This window comes from Anomalospiza imberbis, chromosome 2 (genome assembly GCF_031753505.1).
Source record: "Anomalospiza imberbis isolate Cuckoo-Finch-1a 21T00152 chromosome 2, ASM3175350v1, whole genome shotgun sequence".
Taxonomy (NCBI): domain Eukaryota; kingdom Metazoa; phylum Chordata; class Aves; order Passeriformes; family Viduidae; genus Anomalospiza; species Anomalospiza imberbis.
The window spans coordinates 78,772,483-78,795,641 of NC_089682.1; the positions used below are offsets into that span (position 1 = coordinate 78,772,483).

Genomic DNA, 23,159 nt, shown 5'->3' on the forward strand with positions numbered 1-23,159 from the left:
CTCCACTCAATGCTCCATTTGCTCAAAGAAGCCAAGATGCACAGAGGCCAGGAAGCTTCCTGAGCTTTAGGCTGTGAGATGCAAGTGCTGGCAAACAGTTTGTCACATTAAGCACTGAGCTACAGTAAGGTGCGCTGGGACTTTTACACATGCTGTTGTCTGTGGGTCAAGCAGCTCTGCTTCCCTATTACAAAAACAGGAAGCCAGGGACTAACCCTTGCACTCACCACCACACCCTAAGCCACGGTAGGGAGGCTGCCCTGAACCAGTTTTTGCCTTGAGAAAAACATCCACCTAAGACCATGTGGGGGCATCCTCTTATAATCCATCTTTATTTGTAAAAATCCACATATAAAATCTTTGTTTCCTTTTACAAAAACATAAAGGCACATAAAACTACTCAAACTCTCATCCCCCTGGACTGATGGTCAGACATTCCCCCCACCCCAACCTCCCCCTTGCTTTCTCCTCCAGTCCACGTTTCTTCATGTTTCCTTCAGTTTTCAGCTCACTCCTGCTCAGACAGTTCTGCTCTTGCAAAGATGAAGTATGCACACAGGGGAGATGGTGGAGAGGTGGCATGGGCTGTGCGTGGAATGTTTTACAGGTACTTTTTAGTAGTAGGTCTCTTTTTCCACCCAGCCTGAAGGAAAAGGAGGGAGAAAGCAGAGTTAGACTCAAGGCAAACCAAGTATGAGGCTCATGAGAGCTCCTTTTCAGTTCTTGAAAATTTGCACTGTAGCACCTGAGCTAATAAGTGACCTGCCAGAATGGGAAAATCTTGTCAAATTGATGTTCTCCAGCTCTCATGACCTCTTCCACCTTCCTAGAACTATCCAAGCATTAATCAGTCTTTCCCATCTACTTCAGTACATCTGTACTTTTATATAACAGGAGAGAATGTAGGGACAGCAAGAAGTCCATAATTTGAAACTAACTGCACAATTCATGTTGAAAAAGGGGAAAACACAGCAAAATACAGCCCCAAATAGTGCTTAGGGGTTCCTAAGCTTTGCTGGGGTTTCTGGAGAACTCAGCAGCATGAAGAGGTGGGGAAGGAAACATACAGGTGAGCAGCACATTCTTACCGCCAGGGTTGCGCCTGATAATGAACTTTCTGACTTCATCATACACGAATATGAGGAGGGAGTATGGGAAAGCACAGAACCACCAGGTCGGCCTGTTTGGGAGAGGAGACAGTCAGAACATGGGCTGTGGAGATGCTTTTTGCCTGGCACAGCTCTGACTTGATGGCACACTCAAGCACAAGGAGGCTGGCATGACCCAGCTTGCCAGTTTAGTCAAGAATCCTCCAAGCCAAGAATTACTACCAGGTTTTCTGCTGCAGTAGATTAATTCACTTTTGGATAATAATTCCAACACAAGGTGTGTCATGGCACCTTTGCTCATCTCTGTACCAGCACCTCCCCAGCTATCAATCAAGCAGTATTTCCTCTAAGTACACAACCTTTGTGCCCAGAGCCTTGCTTACTGGAACTGTATTGTTTCCCTCGTGATTTACACATACTAACATCCAGCTGCTGCAGGCACTGGGCAGAGGCCAACCTTCTTGTTAGGAAATGCTCACACTTCAGCACCCAACTCTTGGAATGCAAGATGTACCACGATTTTTTTTTTTTCATGAAGATTTCATGACACTTAAACTTTGAACAGTCCTCCGGCTTAAGACTAAACCCTGCCATGAAGTGTTGCAATGCTGTTGAGCAACACTTAAATGTTGGCACCTTCCCAACCATTAGGAAAGTTACATCAAGTGTCAAGTTACAAAGTGTGCATCAACTGGTCATCTGCATCTACATAGCAGCTTTTAAAAGCCTTTACTACTTGTTCTCTTCCCAAAGGATGTAGTAAAAAAGCACAAGATGTCATCAGCAGTTCTTCAGTACCCAAGAGTCATTTGGCCTATGAATTACAGCAATAAAACTGGTTTTCTTTGGAGGTGCAGTACCCTACCCATAAAAATTCTCCATGAAAATAAGTGCAAGAGGCAGCTGCACTAGAGCACACTGGTACTGAAGTTGTATTGCTGATTTTTAGTGAGGCACTGAACAGAAGGCTCCTCATAAACATTCCACACACCGAGAAGAAAACCCCAGTGTGCCACAGGACAGCAAAAGATCACTGACACCCTCTAGCCTGAACTCTTAAGATTAGGTTTGATGCTCCACTGGTTCACAACTATTTTTATCCATCTCCCTACCTCAAGCACTACTGTTCTGTGGTACAATCTGTTACACAAAAAGCACAATGCAACTTACTTCAGAGGATACATCCTTAGAGCAACATCCATCCCAGGGCAGTAGGACAGGAAGGCAGCCAGAGCAGTCTCCTCAAAGAGACCAAATATTAAGATCTTGTTCCTAGAAGAGACAGGAAAGAAGTCAAGGACAAAGTACTTTCAGAGATGACCTCCTAAAAAACACCTAGTTGCCACATGGGAATGAATGGAAACAGACATTCCAGTTCAGCCCAGAAGATCATCAGGTGGGGACTACCAGGCCATCCATCCAAGGTGACAGCAGAGTTGCCATGATGGTATTTTCAGTTTCTTCAGAGACAGCTCATGATCAAGTCAACCAGCAATTGCTTTCACCACAAATTCAGGAGGTGGCTGGGGTTCATGCCATGAGATCTCTTGATGAACAACATCAGGAGATCAAGGCTGTATGCTGGAGTGTCAGTGTCCTTTGAGGTGCGCTAGCTCCCACAGACAATGCTAACAGAAGCCACCATTTCTTTGTCTCAGCCTGAGAACCGCAAATCTACAAGGAAGAGAGCACCCAGTCTTCTTTCACCCACTACCAAGGCAGTCTCGTCAAGACTTTTGCCAGAACACTCAGACACTGCTGGGATGAAGGACTAGAATGCTGTGTGCTGGAGAACACAGAGTCCAATTGTAAATCTCCTCCATGGACAGGCTGACTTACTTCATCCCCTGCTGGAAGACAGAGTTTCTTCGGGTCTTACAAATTATCAAGTCTGCCCACTGCACAACCACGATGCTGACAAAGAAGGCTGTATGGCAAGTGAACTCCACTATCTTCCTCTGTTCATAGGTCTAGGAAGCAGACAAAGCAGAGAGCCTTTATTCAGACATGCTGCCTTTGCTCTCTGGTCCTCACACCAAGTTCAGCAGGCATTAACATTTTGGCTGGCAGCTTCTAAGCTGTGCCTCAAAACTTACCCATTGCTGCCCATAGCTGTCTTCCACATCGTTAATCCATCGGTCATCCCACTGAACTCTGATCCCTAGCAAGCCGGAAGGCCAGAACCCATTCTCTGCCATGATTACAAAATAGGTGAAGAAACCTCCAAGGGCCTGGATCATTCCTAAACAGGTAAGAAAGAATGATAAAACTGATGAAGCTACTGTGCAGAGCAATTATAAAAGAACAACAGTTTGCAGGAAACCCTAACCACCTTAAAAATTACTCCTTGCAGGCCAGGGCTCAATGTCCCAAGCAGCAGCTGTAGAAATAGTTCATACTAACATCAAACTCAGCTGCAACCCTTTTGCTGAACAGCTTCTGCCTCCAACTTTGTACAGAGTTACTTCTGTTCTGCTCTGTGCTGTGATGGCACCATACTCAAGGACACAAGATAAAACTCCCTTTGTATTCTTATTATGCCTTGCCCACCCCCAACCTTTGCAAAACACAGTCAAGAAGGTTCCCAAGGTCTGCTGCAATTAAGCACGAGCTCCCATCCTGTGAACTGGGCACATCTCTGTAGCTGCCTTTAATCAAGGCTCCTAATGCTGTGTGTTCAGAGATACACTGGAGAGAATCCTTTACTTCTAATTAAACTAACAATGGGATCTATGTTCTTGCTGAACAAGTCTGAACCAGAGGAGAGCTGGTTGTCAGCCAGTTCCTTTACAGCACTGTGCAATTAAACAAAATTACTGTGAAAGTGATTCAATGGATCAAGCTGCACAAGCCACTGCTATAAGCCATGGGGGAAGAATCATGGCAAGTTGTTTACTGCCTGAGGTTCTGGTTTACACACCCCAAACCTCAACCCTACCAAAATAAGCAGAGCAGTCACTGACTCAAGACTGTACAACCCCTGCTACCACCAAGTTCAAACTGGTGCCAGAGAAAACAGAGCAGCTTACCAATCTGCCCATAGGCCATGCTGATCAGCCGTTCATTCACCAGCTTGTCTGTTTTGGGATTTCTGGGCTGCCTCTTCATGATGTCACTCTCTGCTTGCTCATATGCCAGGGAGATAGCAGGGACCTGAGGGTGGCAGGACTGTTCTTAGAAGAGTTTCAAGTCTCCACTGCATAGAGTCTTCCCTGTCCCATGTATTCAGTGCCAGAAACAGCACTCCCCAGACTGATACTCCAAAAGGACCTTACCCCCTTCCCCTTCCCCAGTCTGTCCTTACAGGAAGCTGAAAGATCCTCAGACTCAAGAGCCACGAGATGAATGTGAATAAAAGGCGTATCAGATGGTCGCTTACTTTATATCAGAACACTAGAGAAAACTATTTAAGCATTCTCCTCCCACCTGTCCTTTCTTTAGGGTACCTAAGAACATGTACATTTTTTCTTGAGACAAAAAAAACCACATTCACCATGTCAGTGCCCAAGTCAATGCAGAGGATGGTGACTGTTCCCAGAGGAAGGGGTATGTTTGCAATGATGAAGATCAGGAACGGCGTGATTTCAGGAATGTTACTGGTCAAGGTGTAGGCAATAGACTTCTTCAGGTTGTCAAAGATCAGACGACCTGGGGCAAGGAGAGAGAACAGGGTAACTCTCACTTGTCAGCAAAAGGCAGCCAAGCAGCTCACAGGCAGCCTCAGTGCTAACACCAAATGGCAAAATGCTAGTGCAGCAAATGAAAGGGTTCTCTTGTATGTAAGGGTGAGACTGCTCCATCCACAGCAACACCTGTGGGGAGCGACACTTTTGGTCACAGCAATCAGGGCTCACTGCATACAGCAGTAGGATACTAAGCCTTGGTTTCTGGACATCATCAAGTGCCCCTGGAGGGACCCTCAGTTCTGCTCCTGTTTGAGAGCTACTTCTCCATCAGGGAGGAAAATGTCACACTCAGCTGGCAAAGATGACTGTAAGGTCACATGTTAGGCAACAGCACAAAGTAGCTTTTGTTACTCAGCTGCTTCCTACTCTTACCCATCCCCAAAGGGTCATGCAGAGCACCCATGGAAAGAAATAAAACTTTTAAGGGAGGAGGAAGAGCGCTGCTCTCCTTGAAAACTCTTGTCATGGGTGCAAGCTCAAAGAGCCCCCAGATGCCTTTATTTCAGAGGGGATGCTGAAGCATGCTACTTTACCACCACAGCACACAAGTTATAGACTCACCTTCTTCAACCCCAGTCACAATGGAGGCAAAGTTGTCATCCAGCAGAATCATATCAGCTGCCTGCTTGGAGACATCTGAGCCAGCAATACCCATAGCAACACCAATGTCAGCCTTCTTCAGGGCTGGGGAATCATTCACACCATCACCTGTGACTGCTACAATGGCACCCTAGTCACAAAGAGAGGAACAGCAAGACTAAAATCATCATGTAAGATGTTTTTTGGCAGAAAAGCTTTCTCCTGCCTTAGAGATGAAGCACAAAAAAACTATTTCACTTTGCTGTAAATAAACCTTAGTTCCTCCTCGCCCTCCCCTCACCCTTTCCCTGTTCTGATCAGGCTCACCAAGAGAACCATGCTGCTCTCTCCAAAGGAGACACTGACAACATATGAGCATGTTGGATCCTCTTCTCCCAAGCACATTCAGAGAATTTAGGAATCAAATTTACTAATAAACATCCTAGGATCAGAAGAAAACTTCAGTACAAACAGAAGATGTTTTCCTGTCAGACCCTTATATTTATGTTTTGTAGAGCAGCCTGACATCAGCAGCTGAAGGGTGCTGACAGACAGATTTAATCTGGCCCTTTGCATGAGGGCACTGAGGAGACTTAGCCCTAGCACTTCAAAAGCAGAACTGCCTGGTAGTTTACATATATATATGTCTGGGCATTTCTCTAATATGACATCCTTATTCTCCCCCTCTTTACCTGTCGCTGACAGCCTTCCACAATGATAAGCTTCTGCTGAGGAGATGTCCTGGCAAAGACAATTTCTGTATGGTGAAGCAGGATGTCATCCAATTGCTCGCTAGTCATGTCCTTCAAATCTGAGCCATGAACCACACAAGCTTTGGCATCCCTGAAAACAAGATAAAGTATGTTTTACTTGACAATAAGTTTCTCACAAGCTGTACTTGCCCCATAAAAATAAGGCTCTTCAGTGCTCTGGGGAAAGACCAACTTCTATGACTAAATATTAATCCAGGCAGCCTTTGCAGAAGAGGTTTGATGCTCAAAATTTTGAGAGGCAGATGGGCAACACCAAGAAAAAGACAACAAAACAGAACCAAGCAACAGACAAAAAAAAAACTCATGAGCAAATTAATTCTTTCCATAGCTTTCTAAAAGGAATCGAGGGAAAGACTAGTTGTTTCCACAAATCTTAGCCTCTCTGAAAAAAAGAAACTTCTGGCCCAGGTAGTTAGCTTCCAAGGTTTCAAGAGATGCTGCAGTCTTCTGCAGGCAATCCTTTTTGCAATAGATTGATGACCATGTGACTGGTGATACATGGTTCTTCAGAGAGTGTTCACACCATGCAAGTTCCAACTAATTTACACCCTTTGGCCACGAAAGCATGCAATGTTATATTTAGACTGGTTTGGTACCCTACATGCTGCAGCAAAATACCATCTCTCCAGCCCAGCATACCATCCCTTATAGGTCTAGGAGACTATCCACGCAGCTCTTGACATCACCCTGTTTAGACAGGGAAATTCCTTCCCCACCCTTGGAGCCAGCTGCTGACCTGTTCAGTCATACAGCCCAGCCAACCCCAGCCTGCATTGCTGGGTTTTGAAGTTACCCTCAAAATCTCAAAAAAAAAAAAAAAAATCCCAACCAAAAAAATACCCCAAGCAATTTCATTTCACAGGGTGTCTCTATTCACAGTTCATAAGCTACATGGCTGTCCTCCAGCCCAAACACAGGCTGGGTCAAGCTAAGCAATGCAGACAGCCCAGCCATTCTGTGAACAGCCTGCTTATGCCAAAGCACATTTTCTGAGGATGCCTCAGTCCCAGCTAGGTTATGAAGGCAATCATTAACCCTTAAGAGAAAGGAGCTCCCTTTTTACATTTATTCTGCTTGTAGCTATGCACTAGTGTCAACTCCTCTACCTGGCATAAATCCTGCTCCCTTTGCTCTCCTACAGTCTTACTCTTAAGTACTTCCCACACACAAGACCTGCACATTTAATACAATCTTGTGCATTCTTCACATAACTCATGATACACACTGAAGAGCCACAATATGCTGAGCTAAGCAAAAAGCCAAGCTTTTCATGTCAGAGGGGAGATGCTGAGGGATTATCCAAGGCAAGGAGAGAGGCAAATGCTGAATTCTTTGAACAGCTCTGGCCTTTCCGAGCAGACATTACCTAGGGTTGACCTGGCTGACAGGAATATTGAGTCGAGCAGCAATATCTTCTACTGTTTCATTGCCCTCAGAGATGATGCCGACACCCTTGGCAATGGCTTTGGCTGTGATTGGGTGGTCTCCAGTAACCATGATAACCTGAAATGCAAACAGACTGCCATGAAAGCCTTGCCTGTACTGCAGAGCAATGCTGCCCAAAAGGCAGAGTCCCTTACACTGAAAATGCCACACATCTTTTGTTCTACTCACAAGCCCTAGCACACAGCAAGTCTGAGGTACAGGCAGTAACCTGCTACCAGTATGTGAGGGATTGAGGTGGATGGAAGACAAAAAATTGTTCATGTTGAGCTAATGGAGCCAGTTCAGCCTCCAGCTTGTGCTTCCCTCTCATTTTAGTCAGTACAGTGGCACATGCAGAACTCACCCTGAGCCAAATCATGGTCTTTGGGAGACCATGCTCTCAGCACCTGCCGGGCCCTAGCAGTTTGGACTTTCAGTCATTTTTCAGTTCATGAGCACGCAACCATTTGTATTTAACTTAGAAATTAAGCCTGAAGTAGTAGTAGTTAAATCCTGATCAATTACTTCATCCACTCACATTACACTCATACAGGAGGTCAAGGAAGCCCTTTATTTCCACAGGTATGAAGTAAGGTGATTTTCAACCCCAGAATAAATTACCTTGATCCCAGCACTTCTGCATTTGCCAACAGCATCTGGCACAGCAGCACGAGGTGGGTCAATCATAGACATCAGTCCTACAAAGCAGAGTTTGTCTACAGGGAAGTTCAGGTCATCCGTATCAAACTGGAAGCCATCAGGGAACTGATCATCAGGCAGAGCCAAGTGGCAGAATCCTGTAACACATCAAACCCACATTTACTCTGTTCCTACACATCAGGAGGCAGAGAGAGTGAACACTTACTGCTTCTGCAAACAGCTGCACAAGAATAACAGGGCAGCTTAGTCAGAGGCTTAGCCAGGGCTGTTGAGACAGGAGATCAGAGCGCCTATTCTGATAACTCCCAGCTGTGGCTAGGTGCCCAGACACAGCCTGGTTCTTGTGCAGTGGAATAAACCCAACAATACTGTGTGGTCCCATGGAAGGTCCCAAATGCTTTGCTGCATTTTGCAACTTCACTGCCAGGAGAGACCAGACCCTGCAGACTGCCTTTTAGATTAAAGTCAGGACTGTCCCTACATGGATTGCTGAAGTGACCTTAATACTGTGGTTACGCTGCAGGAACAGAGTGACCCTTCACTGAATCTGTGAGGACTGCACGGGAACATGAAGGACAAATCTTTTCCAAAGTAATCAGGCTGGTTTTCCTTACCTAACACTCTCTCCCCGAGGCCTCCCAACTCAAGGTAGGCATTCTGAAAAGCATCTTTCATTTCCTCATCCAGTGGTTGCTCTTTGCCGTGAATGAGAATAGTGCTGCAGCGATCCAAGATCCTCTCTGGAGCTCCCTTCATCACCAGCAAGTAACGGGATTCTGATGGATTTGCATTTTTGTGGATAGACAGCTATGGGTGGAAGAATGAATCTGTTCTATAAACATGTACTGTGAAGGACACAGTAATCAACATCAGTGTTTTGCAACTATGGCAGCTCAGGGCCATTTGTGATATTCTGCTCTAGTTCTCATTTACCCACACTTTAAAGAGGTTTACAAACTAAGTAATCTCTGCATTCTTTAGCATTAATGTATAACTGCAGGTGTTGTAATGACCTTTTCTGTATTCAAGTGCCACCTGTTAAGGTCACTTCCCAGCAGTTCTCTCCTATTCCCAGACTTGAGTTACTTGAGTTACTCCCTGCTCTGTGCATTACTGCTACACAGGCTGAGAGCATGTCTGATCCTTTGTTAGCAGCTAACACCTTAGTGTCAGTACAGCTCCTACACGTCTAACTATGGTCTGATTTATAGAACAGCCTTCAAGCAAGTAATAGCTAGACAAGATTTGGGTGGCAGAACAAGTTTTGAGACACACTGTGTGCAAATTTACACAAGTACTTCACGCAGCAGCTCTCCTTTCAAGGGGACACTTGCTTACCTGGTACTTGTTGGTAGAGTTAAATGGTATTTCCACCACTTTGGGATACCTTTCTCTCATCTGCTTCACAGAACCACAGCACAATTCAATGCATTTCAGAAGTGCAGACTCAGAGGCATCTCCTGCCACTGCTCTCTGAGGAAAAAAAACAACTATCAAAACATACAACCACAGAAGATTGGATATTTAAAATAGATTTTAAGAGTGAATTCATCACAGCCCAGTCCCAGCTTCTACATAACATTATATGAAAGCAAAGAAGAAATAATTCTATTATCTAGTATCAACAAATACTGCATTTCAGAAAGCCAGGCCTCCCATCTTGAAAGAACAGCAGTTTTCTTGTGACAAAGTCAAGAAGCCCTTTAAAAGGGTTAGAGAAAGTCACATAACCAGGTACAGTTGGACTAAGTGAGGCTGAAGGGTAAACTTTGAGAAGAACTGCTGTAAGCTGTTTGCCACGAAGAATAGCTAATGTGAGATGAAGACTGACTACATGCACACGGAAACACTTCCATGTGCTCTCCCACTCCAAGATAACACCAGCTTATCAAGCCTCTGGGAGAAATTTGATCTGTCCCTTCCCCATAAAGGTTGGCACTGGTAGAGATGGGGGTTTTCAGCCCAGGAGATCTGTATGTGCTCAGTGTCCTGGTGGAGCTTCCTTTGCTGCAATTGAAACCAAGTATTTCTTGCCCTTCTGGTCTCTCTCTTTGTCTGTGAGCAATTTTTTTTTTCATTTCTGTACTACTTTTTGGTATCTAAAGACTTCTCAAAACTTCCCTCCCCCAAGCATTCCTTAAACAGGTAGAACTCCAGCTCTTTAACTTCAGGTCACATTTTGTAGACTTAAGATACAGTCAGAGGAGTGCTGGGGAAAAATAGTTTGTTCCATCATCTCTACTACCACTGCATCAGAACACCCTTGGGAATAAGTTTATTAACAACATGACTAATACTTGACAGATTATAAGCACTGCACAGTTAATTTCAGCCCTGGCTGGGTCACGGTTCAGAAGGAGGAATGTAAACTGGTGCTATGCCAGCATCTGCACCAGCAGTGACCCAGTGAAAGCTTAAGGAGACTGTCTCTAGCCAATCTCCCACAGCCACTGCTCCCCCTGCTCTGATGTTTATTTCTCTCAGCACCAGGTGTTTGTAGCTTTGAAGTGTACAAATGCCAGAGATAGCAATTCCTGGAACAGCCAGATACTGGGAAATGCCTAGGAAAGCTTTCTGGTCTTTTCTAGCCCTGTCTGAAATATATGGCCTCCCAAACTGAGTGTAGATGGCAGTGGATGGCAGGGATTCTGTTGTGGGAGAAAAAAAAATGTCTTTTCAATCCCATCTCCCCGGCCCACAGCACAGTTCCTCTAAGACTGCTAGACTGCAAAAAAGATTTAGAGTGGCAGCTACCTCTACTTTGCAGGTTTGTGTGACCCACAGGACGTAATCTCACTATCATTATGAGAGGATGGTGGTGAGGAACAAGATCAACACTTTTTTTTGGGAACTCACCTTGAGAATTGGTACATTTTCCTGGCCAGCCTGAAACACAGCACGGTTACAGAGACCTGCAATTCTGGACAAAGCAGTCCAAGTGGCTGAGCTCTTGTCAAAGGAAGCACCTGAAAGCAGAGGAAGAATGTCAAAAAACCACCCCTCAAGAAAGTCACATAAACTCAAAATCCCACAAATTTAAGAGCAAGAAACCTTTATCTCAGGAACAGGAAACACTCTGAGCATCACTGCATCCCTTTCAGTCCTCCTCCCTTCCCAGATACTTGATGAGCAGCTGATTATTTTAGGACAGCAGCAGTGCAAAAAACTCTGCTTTCAAGATTCCAGTAATGGCTGTATCCAGCAGCAACAGAGGGACACACTGACAAAGCCAAGGAATTCTGGACAGATAACGTTCATTCAGAGGGCCTGAGTAAGGGATGCTAGGTTCTACCTCCAGGTTGTCTCACTTTATCCATCAGCCCAGGAACTGGATGCAATAGCTCCCAAAGGAACAATGCTTAAATAAAGATACTCTCTCATTCTGGCTCTTAAGCTGGCTTTAAAGGAGATGAATTGAAGAGACAGTTAACCGATAACCTAACAAACTTTCCGTGAAATGAAATCTTCTTGGCTTACTTCCACTGCAGCCAAGCCAACCATTGCCAGGCCTAGGGCTTCCAAAATATTTATAGCTCATTACTTTGCATTAGTGTTAAATAAAGTGGCTTTTTTAAGTAGTGCAGATAGGCACAATGTTTTGGACTGGTTCAGGGCAGGGTGCAGCAGCACCACTGGAAAAATATGCATGCTAATAATGTGTTGCAAGCACAGCATTTCACAAGGTAGACAACAGCTAGGAAACTCCTGAGTTTGGTTGTATTGAACAGTTCTGGAGAGATAAGCATTTCTCTCAGCTGTACAGCACACTGAGACTTCAGATTCTTATCAACTAGGAGAAAATTCCTGTTTAAGTCTTACACTCATTGCTGGCAGTATGCAAACACAACCTAGATGTTCTGGGAAAACCCCTGTCCAAAGGCAACCATCTAGTTCCACACAGGAACTTGCCATCTATGTGCAGCCTCAAGTAATTATTATCAGGGCCAACACTTTGGCTCTCATTACTTTCAACAGATTTAAGACTGAGCAATTTCATCAAGATACATTCTAGGAAAGATCATCAGGTACTTTGCAAATATTTCTATATACGGGACAAACATATGGGGCTGAACATTCAAAAGGCGCAAATTCCAATGGAGTAATTCTGCACAAAAGGCAGGCTAAACAGAAATTAAGGATTAAACAGAATCATGGCACAGTGCAAAGCTTTCTATGTGTCATTTCAATTTTTTTATGCTCATTCTAGACTGTACGTTAGAAATCCTTGCATTGTGAACATCACTTGGACTGAAGAGCTACAAACACAGGTTCTTAGAAGTACTAGTGTCCAGGTAGGTCCAGAAAAAGCCATTTTTAATGAAATGCCTCAAGCACGGAGAGGCTGTCTTACCACTCTGGTTCTCTGTAGTATCAGCCTCATGGATCTGATTGTCAAACCACATGTGGGCAACTGTCATACGATTCTGTGTCAGAGTGCCTGTTTTGTCAGAACAGATGGTGGATGTGGAACCCAGGGTCTCCACAGCCTCGAGGTTCTTTACCAAGCAGTTCTTACGAGCCATACGCTTGGCTGTTAGTGTCAGACATACCTAGGGACAAGAAAGATGTCAGGTTAGATGCACTTGTGCAGTAATAACACTGCTATTCAACTCAATGTGCACATGGAATGACAACCAGCTTCCATGCCCTGCAGTGATTCCCTAACTCCCTGCTCACCCTGCCAAAGCAAAATAAACAGCAACACTTCAGCCCAGGTGCTAGGTTTAAATGACATTTTCCTCATTACAAAACCTCCAGCAAAGGCTTCAGCCTTTCAGCCTACTTCTCAGTGTATTAGGAAGGAAATAACGTGCCTCAGACTAACATTTCAGTCAAAGTTGCCACCTCCTAATGATAAGAGCTCTCAAAATAGGTGAAGGCAAGCCACATATGAGAAGGCCCAAATTAGCTCTGGTGATAAGGCTTGCAAGTTGCTGGGGTAGAAAGTCAGCAGCTCCAGCTCACTTTCTTGCTAAAGGCTTTTATCTGGTTCCAGTTCCCAACTGTTCATTCCCTGGCTTGGTTGCTACTCTGCTTCCTAAGGCAGCATGCAAGCATTTTCTCCTGTCTACCACCACTCTCCGTACACCTAAGAACACCTAGATACTCTCCTTCACCTCTTCAGGAAACCAAACTTACAAAAACCTCTGATAGATCCCAGACCAAACACTGGGACTAGAGTGAAGCTTGCTGGATGCTCTGCCAGTCCTTAAGGGTTGGAAGGGCTGGTGTGCATGTGAGTGTAGAAACCCTGATGGTTGTAGCAGGAAAATCCCTTATTGCCACAGAAAAAGGCAGGACTTGGAACTCCTAGTCTTACTCACTTCAGTTGTATGATACCAAGCCCCTGTGCAGGTCTAACTTAGGGACCTATCTTCATGAGATAAATTGCTGCAGAACTTGATGTTGATTCAGGCAATTAGAATACACTGAACTTATAAAGCCCAACCCTACACATTCACCTTCCATTACTTCAGTGTTCACCTCTCTGAATGCACACAGAGATAAAGCACTCCACTTCCTTCAGGACCAAATTCAATCTTTTTTCCGACTTCACTCACCGTAACTGTTGCAAGCAGCCCTTCAGGGACATTGGCAACAATGATCCCAATGAGGAAGATAACAGCTTCCAGCCATGTGTACTCAAGGATGAGGGACAGGATGAAGAAAGAGACACCCAGGAACACAGCCACTCCAGTGATGAGGTGGATAAAGTGCTCGATCTCCATGGCAATTGGAGTTTTCCCCCCTTCCAGTCCAGAAGCCAAACTGGCGATACGGCCCATCACAGTGCGATCCCCAGTGCTAATGACAATGCCACGGGCAGTGCCTGGAAGAGATGGGTTTCAGAAAACAAAAACAACCACAGCTTAATATCCTGTAGGTGTGGAAGAGATGTCCTGGGTGGGCTTCAGCACAAAGACCCCATATTCAGAGCTGTAACAGAAGTCCTGCCAGAGATGTCTGACATCTGCTTTCTGCAGCAGCTGTAGTACTTCTTACAGCTCTACCTCATGGTTCACATTATATTATCTGCATTTCAACACTTTTTACTTGTAATGAAACAGGCAGGCTAGAAGACACACCACATTGCTTCTCCTCTGAAAGAAGCAAGAACAAAAACCCAGTAGTGCTGTGGAGTCTTTGCCCATCCTACAGCAGTGCAGTTGGAATGGGCAAGGACTTTGATGGGGACTTCTACCCTGCTTTTGCATTCCCACTGCTTATCTATACAGCTCAATATCATTGCTCATACTTCAGGGAAGTAGGAGACACACATACCTTCCACACAGTTGGTGGAAAAGAAGGCAATGTTCCTGGTCTCCAGTGGGTTCTCATGGGAGAAATCTGGAGACCTGGTTTGAGGCTCTGATTCACCAGTAAGCGAGGAGTTATCCACCTACATGAAAGAGAGTACTTTGTCATACACGAGCAGACAGATGCCTACTAGGTACTTTCCCCGTCCTTCTCCTCCACTCCAGCCCCCATTCACAGCATAGAAGACTAATTCATACTCCTTCAGAATGAAGTTTCCCAACAGCCTGTCAGTACTGTACCTTGCAACCATGTGCAGATATGATCCGAAGGTCAGCTGGAATTCTGTCTCCTCCTTTTACCTCCACTAGATCTCCAACTACAACACCTTCAGCATTTATGCTCATCTTCTCACCGTTTCTGACAACAAGTGCTTGCTGAAAGACAGTGAAGAAACAATCTGTGTCAAAAGCAACTCTTAAGAAAAGGCTCTAAAGATCTGAGAATCTTAAAATAGTTATGCTATGCTTCTACAAGGTTTCTACTAAGAGATGTTTATATCTATGTTAGTTAAGAAAAATAAGTTGTTTTTCCCTTGATATTAAAGCTCCTTGTTACCAATGTGACAGTGTGATAGTTAGTTATGATCCAGATTGTCCCTGAAGGAATTCAAATTTTAGTGCTTATCACACCAGTTATTGAACTCCCTAGACTATGGAGAAAGTATCCTATGATTGTTAACAAGCTGGTGGAACCCACAGGTTTTCAGGAACTACCCTGGCCTATTAGCATAGCTACTTGGAGCAGTCTCACAGATCCCTCAAAATTAAGAGCTAGTAACCCACATTAACAGCCAGGCCCTTGAAATTGGAGCTAGTGTTTAAAACAATTAATACCTTTGAACAAGCTATGGCTTGCCAGACATCAAGGAAATTATTTATTCCATACCTGAGGCACCAAGTTCTTGAAGGACTCCATGATCTTGGAACTTTTTGCTTCTTGGTAATAAGAGAAACAGCCAGTAATGATAACCACAGCTGCTAACACAATACCCAGGTACAGCTACAAAGAGCAGAGAAAGTGAGTCAGAGGACAATCTGCCTGAAAGGCTTCCAGTTTGTCCAAATTAATTGCCTGGCATTTAAGTGCCCCATCGCAAGCATGAAGGTACTTGCAGTCTTTGTTCAGTCTGAACACAAAGGCTGTCCACAAGCTAGTGTTGTTAACACAAAGGAAGTTGCCTGTTCATTTCATTATGTGGAAGCACTCCAAAACATGTTAAGCTTGCACACTGAATTTCCCGTGCTTATGGGAAAAGCTTCTGGACGGAATGCTTTAAGGAAATTAATCTGCCTTGAGCCCAAAAGGCTGCTCAGCCTGCCTCTGAGGTAAGCCAGACATTTTCACTTACGTTATCATTGTTGGGCTCCTCCTCCATCAAGCTCTGTATGCCATAAGCCAGAAAACACAGAATAGCACCAATCCACAGCAGGAGTGAGAATCCTCCGAAGAGCTGCCGACAGAACTTGACCCATTCAGGAGTGGTGGGTGGGGGGGTGAGGGCATTTGGGCCATCACGAGCCAGGATCTCAGCTGCACGTGCAGTAGTCAAACCCTGCAAGAGAGGTTCCTTTTTAGGCATTGTGGCAAGACCAACTGCAGAACGTAGGTGTGAATTTGCTCGAGTTCTACCACAGCAACAAGGAGGTGCTAACAGAAAAGGGAGATGTCCAAAGCTGCCAGGGTTCCACAACACAAGTGCAGGATGTGAGAGCTGAATGCTACTTGAGGAGCCTCCAGGCCATGGGCTTATGAACACAGAAGAAGGGCAGGACAAGGAGGCTACAGCCACAGACTTTGAGCTCTGAGGAACAGCATAGTACTATCTACCCTCATCAAATTATGGAACAAGTGAAAGCTGGAGGCCATAAAAGTGATGACATGTTGGAACAACCTTCCAGGAAATCCACCTTTCAGAAGCCAAGATCTTGGTCACAAAAATGCAAATCTCTGTACTGTTTCAAAGAGCAGACTTGATGCTATATGCAATCATGCAAGAAATGCATTAAGCAAAGCAAACAACAGCAAAAGTATTAAACCACTGCAGTGCTTCTGCACTGAACTCTAAGGTAGCCTAGGACATTTGCACACCTCTTACTGCAGAAAGGCAGAATTTTAACTGGTACATTAAGTCTCTAGGTATGTGCTAGCTCTCTAGACTACATTTGCAACATAACAAACATTTGTCTTCGTTACATGCTCCTCTGGAAAAAAATAACACCAAGAATCAACTTGACCTTGAACGACTCAGAGGCAGATAACAGTGACTTTGTTAGAAGAAAAGTCACTGAAGTATTTCAGTCAAGTTGTACAGTGGGAGGATAAAGAAAAGTATTTGTGAATTCAACAGTTCTCCCAAAGCCTGAGAAACTTAACTGGAGGAGGGGAGATTAAACACAAAAAGAAAAAAAAAAAAAAAAAAAGGAAAAAAATCAGACCACCCAGCTCTCCCTTTGAAATGCTCTGAGCTGTGGCTGTTTCTTTTCAGATCAGGGCAAAGAGGGAAGGAATACAATGTTTACCTACCCGATTCAAGTCTGTTCCATATTTACGATGAAGTTCATCAAGGCTCAACTTGTGGTCATCCTGAAAGACAAGAAATAGTTGGAAGAGAAAAGAATCTGAGAAAAGAGCTCAGCAATTTCACCTGCCACCCCAGGTCCCCTATCTGTAACAGCTGGTGTGATAGCAGGACTACAGTTCATCCTCTCTGTGAAGAGAAATCTCAAACTCATTCTGGAATTCAGCACAGTCTCATCTTGAGCATTCTTGTGACTATTTGGGTACTTGAAAGCTTTTTTGAAAAAGTCTGACTTTCTCTCATTGCAGTCCTTACACCCCCAGCAGATTCTGTGAAACCTCAGTGGGTGGGTTTTTTTGGGAGGTTGAGAGAGGAATGGAAAGAAAAGGAGTTGGGAAGGAAGGTAGGAATGTACAGAAGATTAAACCTGTAATTTCACACATTTTTAAGCAGTGTTGCTATATTAAGCACTACTTTGGGGGAAGTGTTTCTTTCCCCAGAGAGGCTTCTTTTCACAGCTTGGCTATTTTTCAGTTGGATTGAGTTGGTTCAGAGCATTGCCTCACTTAAAAAGTTGTACTGGAGGAGCAGATGCTTTAAGTACACATCTCTACTGAACACAGAATGTAATCTTTGAGCAATATTTAGAATGCCCTCTTCCTATCAGAGGGGTCAAAAATGTTAAAGCCCAGTCTCAAACCCATAGAACAGAAACAAAATCTGCATCACCTTTAAGGACAGCAGATCTAAGCCAGACGATGTTCACAGACAGATACAGCATCATCCAGCTTTCACAGATGGAGATGGGAGACACTCCCCACAGCCTCAAACATGATTAGAAGGAATAACACTGAGGTCAGTCTGAGCAGAGGCCAGCAGTAAATGGAGCTGTACAGCCTCAACTCCTCAGCTGGAATGAGAACAGCAGTCCCACTCACATATCAGCACAATAAAGCCTGTAATGCTGCTATGCAGAGAGCGCTCGCCTGGCTGAGGAAATACATCCACACTGTGCTATGGGTACTGCAGGCAAGCACAGACTTAGGTTTTGTGTCAAGTGCCTTTTGAGAAGTGATGTTGCCAGGGTCTATTGTGTGCTCCTCTTGATGCTGAAACACTGACAGCACACCTGACTTGGGGACAGAGGGGAGGAGAAGGGAGATCAGCGCCTTCAGTCACACCACACTGTCAGCACACCAGCTCGTTTCTCTTATAGTCAGATTAGGCACAGGGCTTTGGGCATAGCTAACATCCTTAAAGCTGCCCGTTCTGTGCCCTAAACTCTTACCATCACAACTTCTTTTTTAAGTTCATCCATGTCCCTCTCCTTCTTCCCCTTCTTCTTTCCGCCATGCTCTGATGTAGCAGTGGGCTCATACTTGTCTCTTCCAGCCTGCAAGGGAAGACAGCATTATTAGAAACATCTTACAGTCAAATTCCACAGCAGTAGACATGAACTATACACACAAGACTGCCAGGCAGACAAAATTATTGCAGTTTATTAAAGCTTTAGTAAAGCCTTTGACACAGTTTCCTACAGCATTCTCTTGGAGAAACAGGCTGCTTGGACAAGCTTGTGGCTTGGACAGGTGCACTGTGTGCTGGGTAAAAAACAGCTAGAGGGTTGGACCAAGAAAGTGGTGGTGAACAGAGTTACATACAGCTGGCATCTGGCCACCAGTGGGGCTCTCCAGGCCTCAGTACTGAGGCCAGTCCTGTTTAATATCTTTATCAGTGATCTGGACAAGCAGATTGAGTGCACTCTCAGTCAGTTTGCAGATAATACTAAGCTGGGTAGGAGGGTTGATCTGCTGGAGGGCAGGAAGGCTCCGAGGAGGAATCTGGACACGCTAGATTGATGGTTTGATAAGGAAAAGTGCTGAGCCCTGCCCTTGGGTCACAACAACCCCAGGCAGCGCTACAGGCTGGGGGAAGAGTGGCTGGAAAGCTGCCCAGTAGAAAAGGACCTGGGGGAGCTGGTCAGCAGTGGCTCCACACATGCCAACATGCGCCCAAGAAGGCCAATGGCATCCTGGCCTGTGTCAGCAAGTGTGGCCAGCAAGACCTCAGCAATGACTGTCCCCCTGTACTTGGCACTGGCGAGGCCACACCTTGGGTTCTGTGCCCAGTTCTGGGCCCCTGACTGCAAGAAAGACATTGAGGGGCTGGAGAGTGCCCAGAGAAGGGCATCAGAGCTGGTGAAAGGTCTGAAGCACAAGTCTGATGAGAAGCAGCTGGGGTTGCTGAACCTGAAGGAAGCTCAGGGGAGACCTTATTGCTCTCTGCAACTCCCTGAAAGGAGGCTGTAGCCAGGTAGGTGATGGTTTATTCTCCCAAGAAGCCACAGGCCAAGAGGAAATTACCTTCAGTTGTGTCAGGAGAGGTTTAGATTGGCTATTAGGAAAAATTTCTTCACGGAAAGGGCTGTCAAGCCCTGGAAGACGATGCCCAGGAAACTGGTTGAGTCACCATCCCAAGCAGTATTTAAAAGATGTGTAGATGTGGCACTTGGAGAGATGGTTTAGTGGTGGACTTGGCAATGCTGGGCTAGCGGTTGGACTCAATTATTCTAATGGTCTTTTCCAGCCTACATGATTCTATGAAAGTTATGCCACTACAATAAATAACAAAAATGAGCTAGTGAACAAAGACGTCTGCTCAGTATCATATCAAACACACAGATTAGTCCCAGACATTGTGCAAGCCTAGCAAGGAGGAAAGCAAGCTATACACTATTCTGGCAGTCTTGACGCACGAGCCTCAGCTGAAGCTGAAAAAGTGATGAAGAGCAGAAGAAACCAATTCCTGAGAGAAAACGTATGTTTCCTTCAAGACATTAACTCCTCCTCTCCCCTCCCAGCCTTCCACCTCCTCTGGTGAGGAGGAGCAGCCTATCAACCAAAGATAAATAAGAGGTGGTACCTCTGGCTGGTCTATTCTGGGGGCTAAATTCCAACACTTTCATTCTCAGTTTGGCAAACTAGCTGGCCAGTTTACACAACAGAAATCTGCTTTCAATTTATGGCAGTTTGAGCAGCAAGAATGGTGTACAAAGCAGTGGTACACTTTTGCAGATTCAATCTGTGCTTAGTCCTGCTTACACTTCACAGAGCAGATGATTTCCTTAAAGCCTCTTTATTCAGTACGATTTTTTATTCACTTTTATTACGGTTAATTCTACATGAAATTGTGCAAAGATTTAGATCTAGTCACAATGGGGTAAATAAGCATATAAGGACAAACAAATGATGATTTAGTGCACATAAACATCCCTTAAGACAACCTTCTGTTCCCTTCTGTGTGGGACCAATTACATCCCCACACTCTGCCAAGTTTTATGTGATGAGATTTTCACCTAATAAGATCCCTGAGAAGAACTTTAAGATGAAACAGCACTTAGTGGCACCAGAGTAAAATCTTTAACAAGATTAAGAAAAGGTTTCAAAGGCATTGCCTTGCTTGTTCTTTGCATGAACACCTCAAACCATGAACTGGACTCCAGAAAGCTGGATTCCTGAGTGACCTGGACAAAGGGACTATTGTTTGGATCCAAGACTGGTTCTGATGTGCAGCTAGCACAGGAAATTATTATCTATTTTGAGAGAAGTATAAACCAAAAGTGAAACTACATGAAAAAGAAGGAAGATCATTACTTCTCTGAAAGAACCCGTCAGTCACATCTAGACAAGGGTTTTTACTGTGCTGAGAAAGCTCTGTGTGCAACACTCTGCAGCCATAGTCACACATTTCACATTGCACAGAAAGTCTCCCCTTGCCCTGCTCAGTAAAGGCAAGTTTTGCATGCCACTACAGAGCTGTGCAATGGAAACAGTTTTTAATAAGTACAGCAGAACAAAGCTATTTGCCTCCACTGATCCAGGAAAAGGACACAGAACTCCAGACTGTCAGCATTCCTGACATTCTCTTCCTTGCACCTAAACTCCCATTTCCCTTCTTCAAAAAGTGAAAGCCACAGTACTTAAACCAGCAAGATCCTTGCATTCCAGCATCACAGGATTTTGCCACAGGGCAATTCACAAAAAGCCACCATGAAACATCTCTTTCAGTCTCTGAAGGAAACAACTTTGACTTCTGCTGGAACTATGGCAGACAAGTCCAAACACGGCCCTTCACAAAACACATGCCTCTTGATTACTGCTTGAGATGGGAAATGATTCCTAATGAAGGTGAAGGAGCTAGTGCCATGTTTGACTACCATTCAATCACCTTCAGCTTCACCCCTTCTCCTCAAGAAAAGCTTGGCAAGCTTTTGCAGGTGATCTAAAAACCTCCTGGTTCTTTGAAACTTCAGTGAGAAATACAGTTCCTCAGCTCATTGGGGGCAGTGAATAATCCCAGAATATAGAGGTGCTTAGGCTTTTTCAGCTGCAGCTGAATCAATCTACAAGTGGCCAAACATGAAAAGGCTCACTGCCCTTGTTCAAGCATGATTTACTTTTAAAAAAAATTAAAAAAAAAAAACCACCAAAAAAAACCACCACCACAACAACAAAGCCAAAAAACCCAGCGATCAGCTCCAGTCAGAACAAAGAGAGGAGAGAGTTACTTGTTTCTCTAAGCACCCAAGTATTTGAGTCTTAATGGAGTCTATCTTACTGGAGTCTATCCTATGCAGGAGCTCAGCAACTCCTCAGCTTGAAAAAGAATAAAGCACAATACTTTCAATACTTTCCCTTCTGTTGCTTTAGTACTACATCCCACCCTTACTGAAAAAGTAAGTAGGTAAGTCAGGAGAATCAGCTTCAGCTCTTGTTAAACAGTCATTTCATGCAGAATCCAAACTTCCTGCTCCATCATTCAAATCTGAACTTGACACAGGCATCAGAGTCCAAGTCCTGCCCCTGTTCTGTGCCTCCAGGGCCACTGCCTCTCTTCCTGCAAGATGAGCCCAATCCGTTCAACAAAGGCTTGTGCTGGCTGGGCTGCCAGGGGAAGAGGTTTTCATCCCACCTCGGCGCTGTAGGATTTCCCTGCTCTCCCCTTCTTTTCCTGTTATACAAAGAGAAGAAGGCCTGTGGTACTCCACATCCACATCTTATCACGATTTAATCACATGGCCTGAACACAAAGGAAGGTCTGTCTCATCAGAAATGTCACCCCTGTTCCTTGACTTAGCCCAAGAACTGACTCATCAAAACTGCCTCGGAAAAAAAAAACAATGCAGCTTCTTTTTTTCATGCAAGATTTTTTTTCCACTGGCTTAAGCACAACATTTGTACACACCAGCGTAAGAAGTTTTATACATCCCCTAGAAAATCCTATTGTCTTTCAGCTACAGCTGATGATTTTCCGCTGTGGACTAATTGAGCCATTCATGGCTGATGTTCTCAATACAAGCCATGATTGACCAGGAAACAGGAGGGGTACAAATCAGCAGAGAAGCTCAGAAGTACCCTGTTCTAAGATCACCTAATCCAACAAGAAATGTCAAGTAAGAGCCAAAACAAATTATGCAGTCTCTGGAGACCTGGTCTGTTTTACTGCTTATGTCATTATAATCAATTGTGCACAGAAAACAGAAAAGTTACTGTCCTGCTGCCTTATGAGACAGTAAATATATTAACCAGATGAGTCATAAAACTAACTCCGCCTATTGGACTGCAAACTCTGTTCCATGACCCTATGTAATCCTAGCAAGAGATGGAAGAGATGGCTTCTTTGGATCCTTCTTACTCCTTCCCAAGAACTGTGTTCAATCTTCTATCTTGAATCAAAAATTTAACCTGCATCAATTGATAGGACTCTCAGCATCTAGGACAGTACAAGGCAGTTTTTACTCAACAGCTAGTAATTGCTAATTGTGCAGTCTGCTGCTTCCCAAGTTTGGACAAGCTCTTCTCCCATGAGAAGAGATGTAAACCTAATCAGGTTTTTAATCATCAGGATAAAACAAGGACTACCCACACACCTTAAGCCCTGTCTGGGTATTAGGACAAACATCTCTACTGCTCTGGAGTTGTGTGAAGACTCAAGAGCAGACATTTCCAAATGTCATCACTGCACAGCTGAGCAGCCCATTCTGGGTTTTTTGGTGCTGTGCCAACTACAAAGAGTCAGCTTCCTCACCTGT

At 44.6% G+C, this 23,159-nt stretch overlaps 1 protein-coding gene across 2 annotated transcripts in view; it reads right to left on the reverse strand.

Annotated features, from left to right (window-relative positions):
• Positions 1–305: 305 nt before the first annotated feature.
• Positions 306–23,159, reverse strand: part of ATP1A1 (ATPase Na+/K+ transporting subunit alpha 1) — a 179,126-nt gene continuing 156,272 nt past the window's right edge. The window contains exons 2-23 of one of the 2 annotated variants that reach the window (XM_068181970.1): positions 18,357–18,461; positions 17,074–17,133; positions 15,899–16,102; positions 15,436–15,549; positions 14,790–14,924; positions 14,515–14,632; positions 13,794–14,062; positions 12,584–12,782; positions 11,089–11,198; positions 9,571–9,705; positions 8,847–9,039; positions 8,194–8,369; positions 7,514–7,650; positions 6,067–6,217; positions 5,357–5,525; positions 4,603–4,757; positions 4,139–4,262; positions 3,206–3,351; positions 2,949–3,079; positions 2,280–2,381; positions 1,089–1,180; positions 306–643 (exon numbers count right to left, since the gene is read on the reverse strand). In XM_068181970.1, coding sequence (XP_068038071.1) covers positions 615–643; positions 1,089–1,180; positions 2,280–2,381; positions 2,949–3,079; positions 3,206–3,351; positions 4,139–4,262; positions 4,603–4,757; positions 5,357–5,525; positions 6,067–6,217; positions 7,514–7,650; positions 8,194–8,369; positions 8,847–9,039; positions 9,571–9,705; positions 11,089–11,198; positions 12,584–12,782; positions 13,794–14,062; positions 14,515–14,632; positions 14,790–14,924; positions 15,436–15,549; positions 15,899–16,102; positions 17,074–17,133; positions 18,357–18,461 — 3,054 coding nt within the window. In that variant the 3' untranslated portion in view covers positions 306–614. The remainder of the gene's footprint in view (positions 644–1,088; positions 1,181–2,279; positions 2,382–2,948; positions 3,080–3,205; positions 3,352–4,138; positions 4,263–4,602; positions 4,758–5,356; positions 5,526–6,066; positions 6,218–7,513; positions 7,651–8,193; positions 8,370–8,846; positions 9,040–9,570; positions 9,706–11,088; positions 11,199–12,583; positions 12,783–13,793; positions 14,063–14,514; positions 14,633–14,789; positions 14,925–15,435; positions 15,550–15,898; positions 16,103–17,073; positions 17,134–18,356; positions 18,462–23,159) is intronic. The other variant, XM_068181971.1, reaches the window with a different exon arrangement.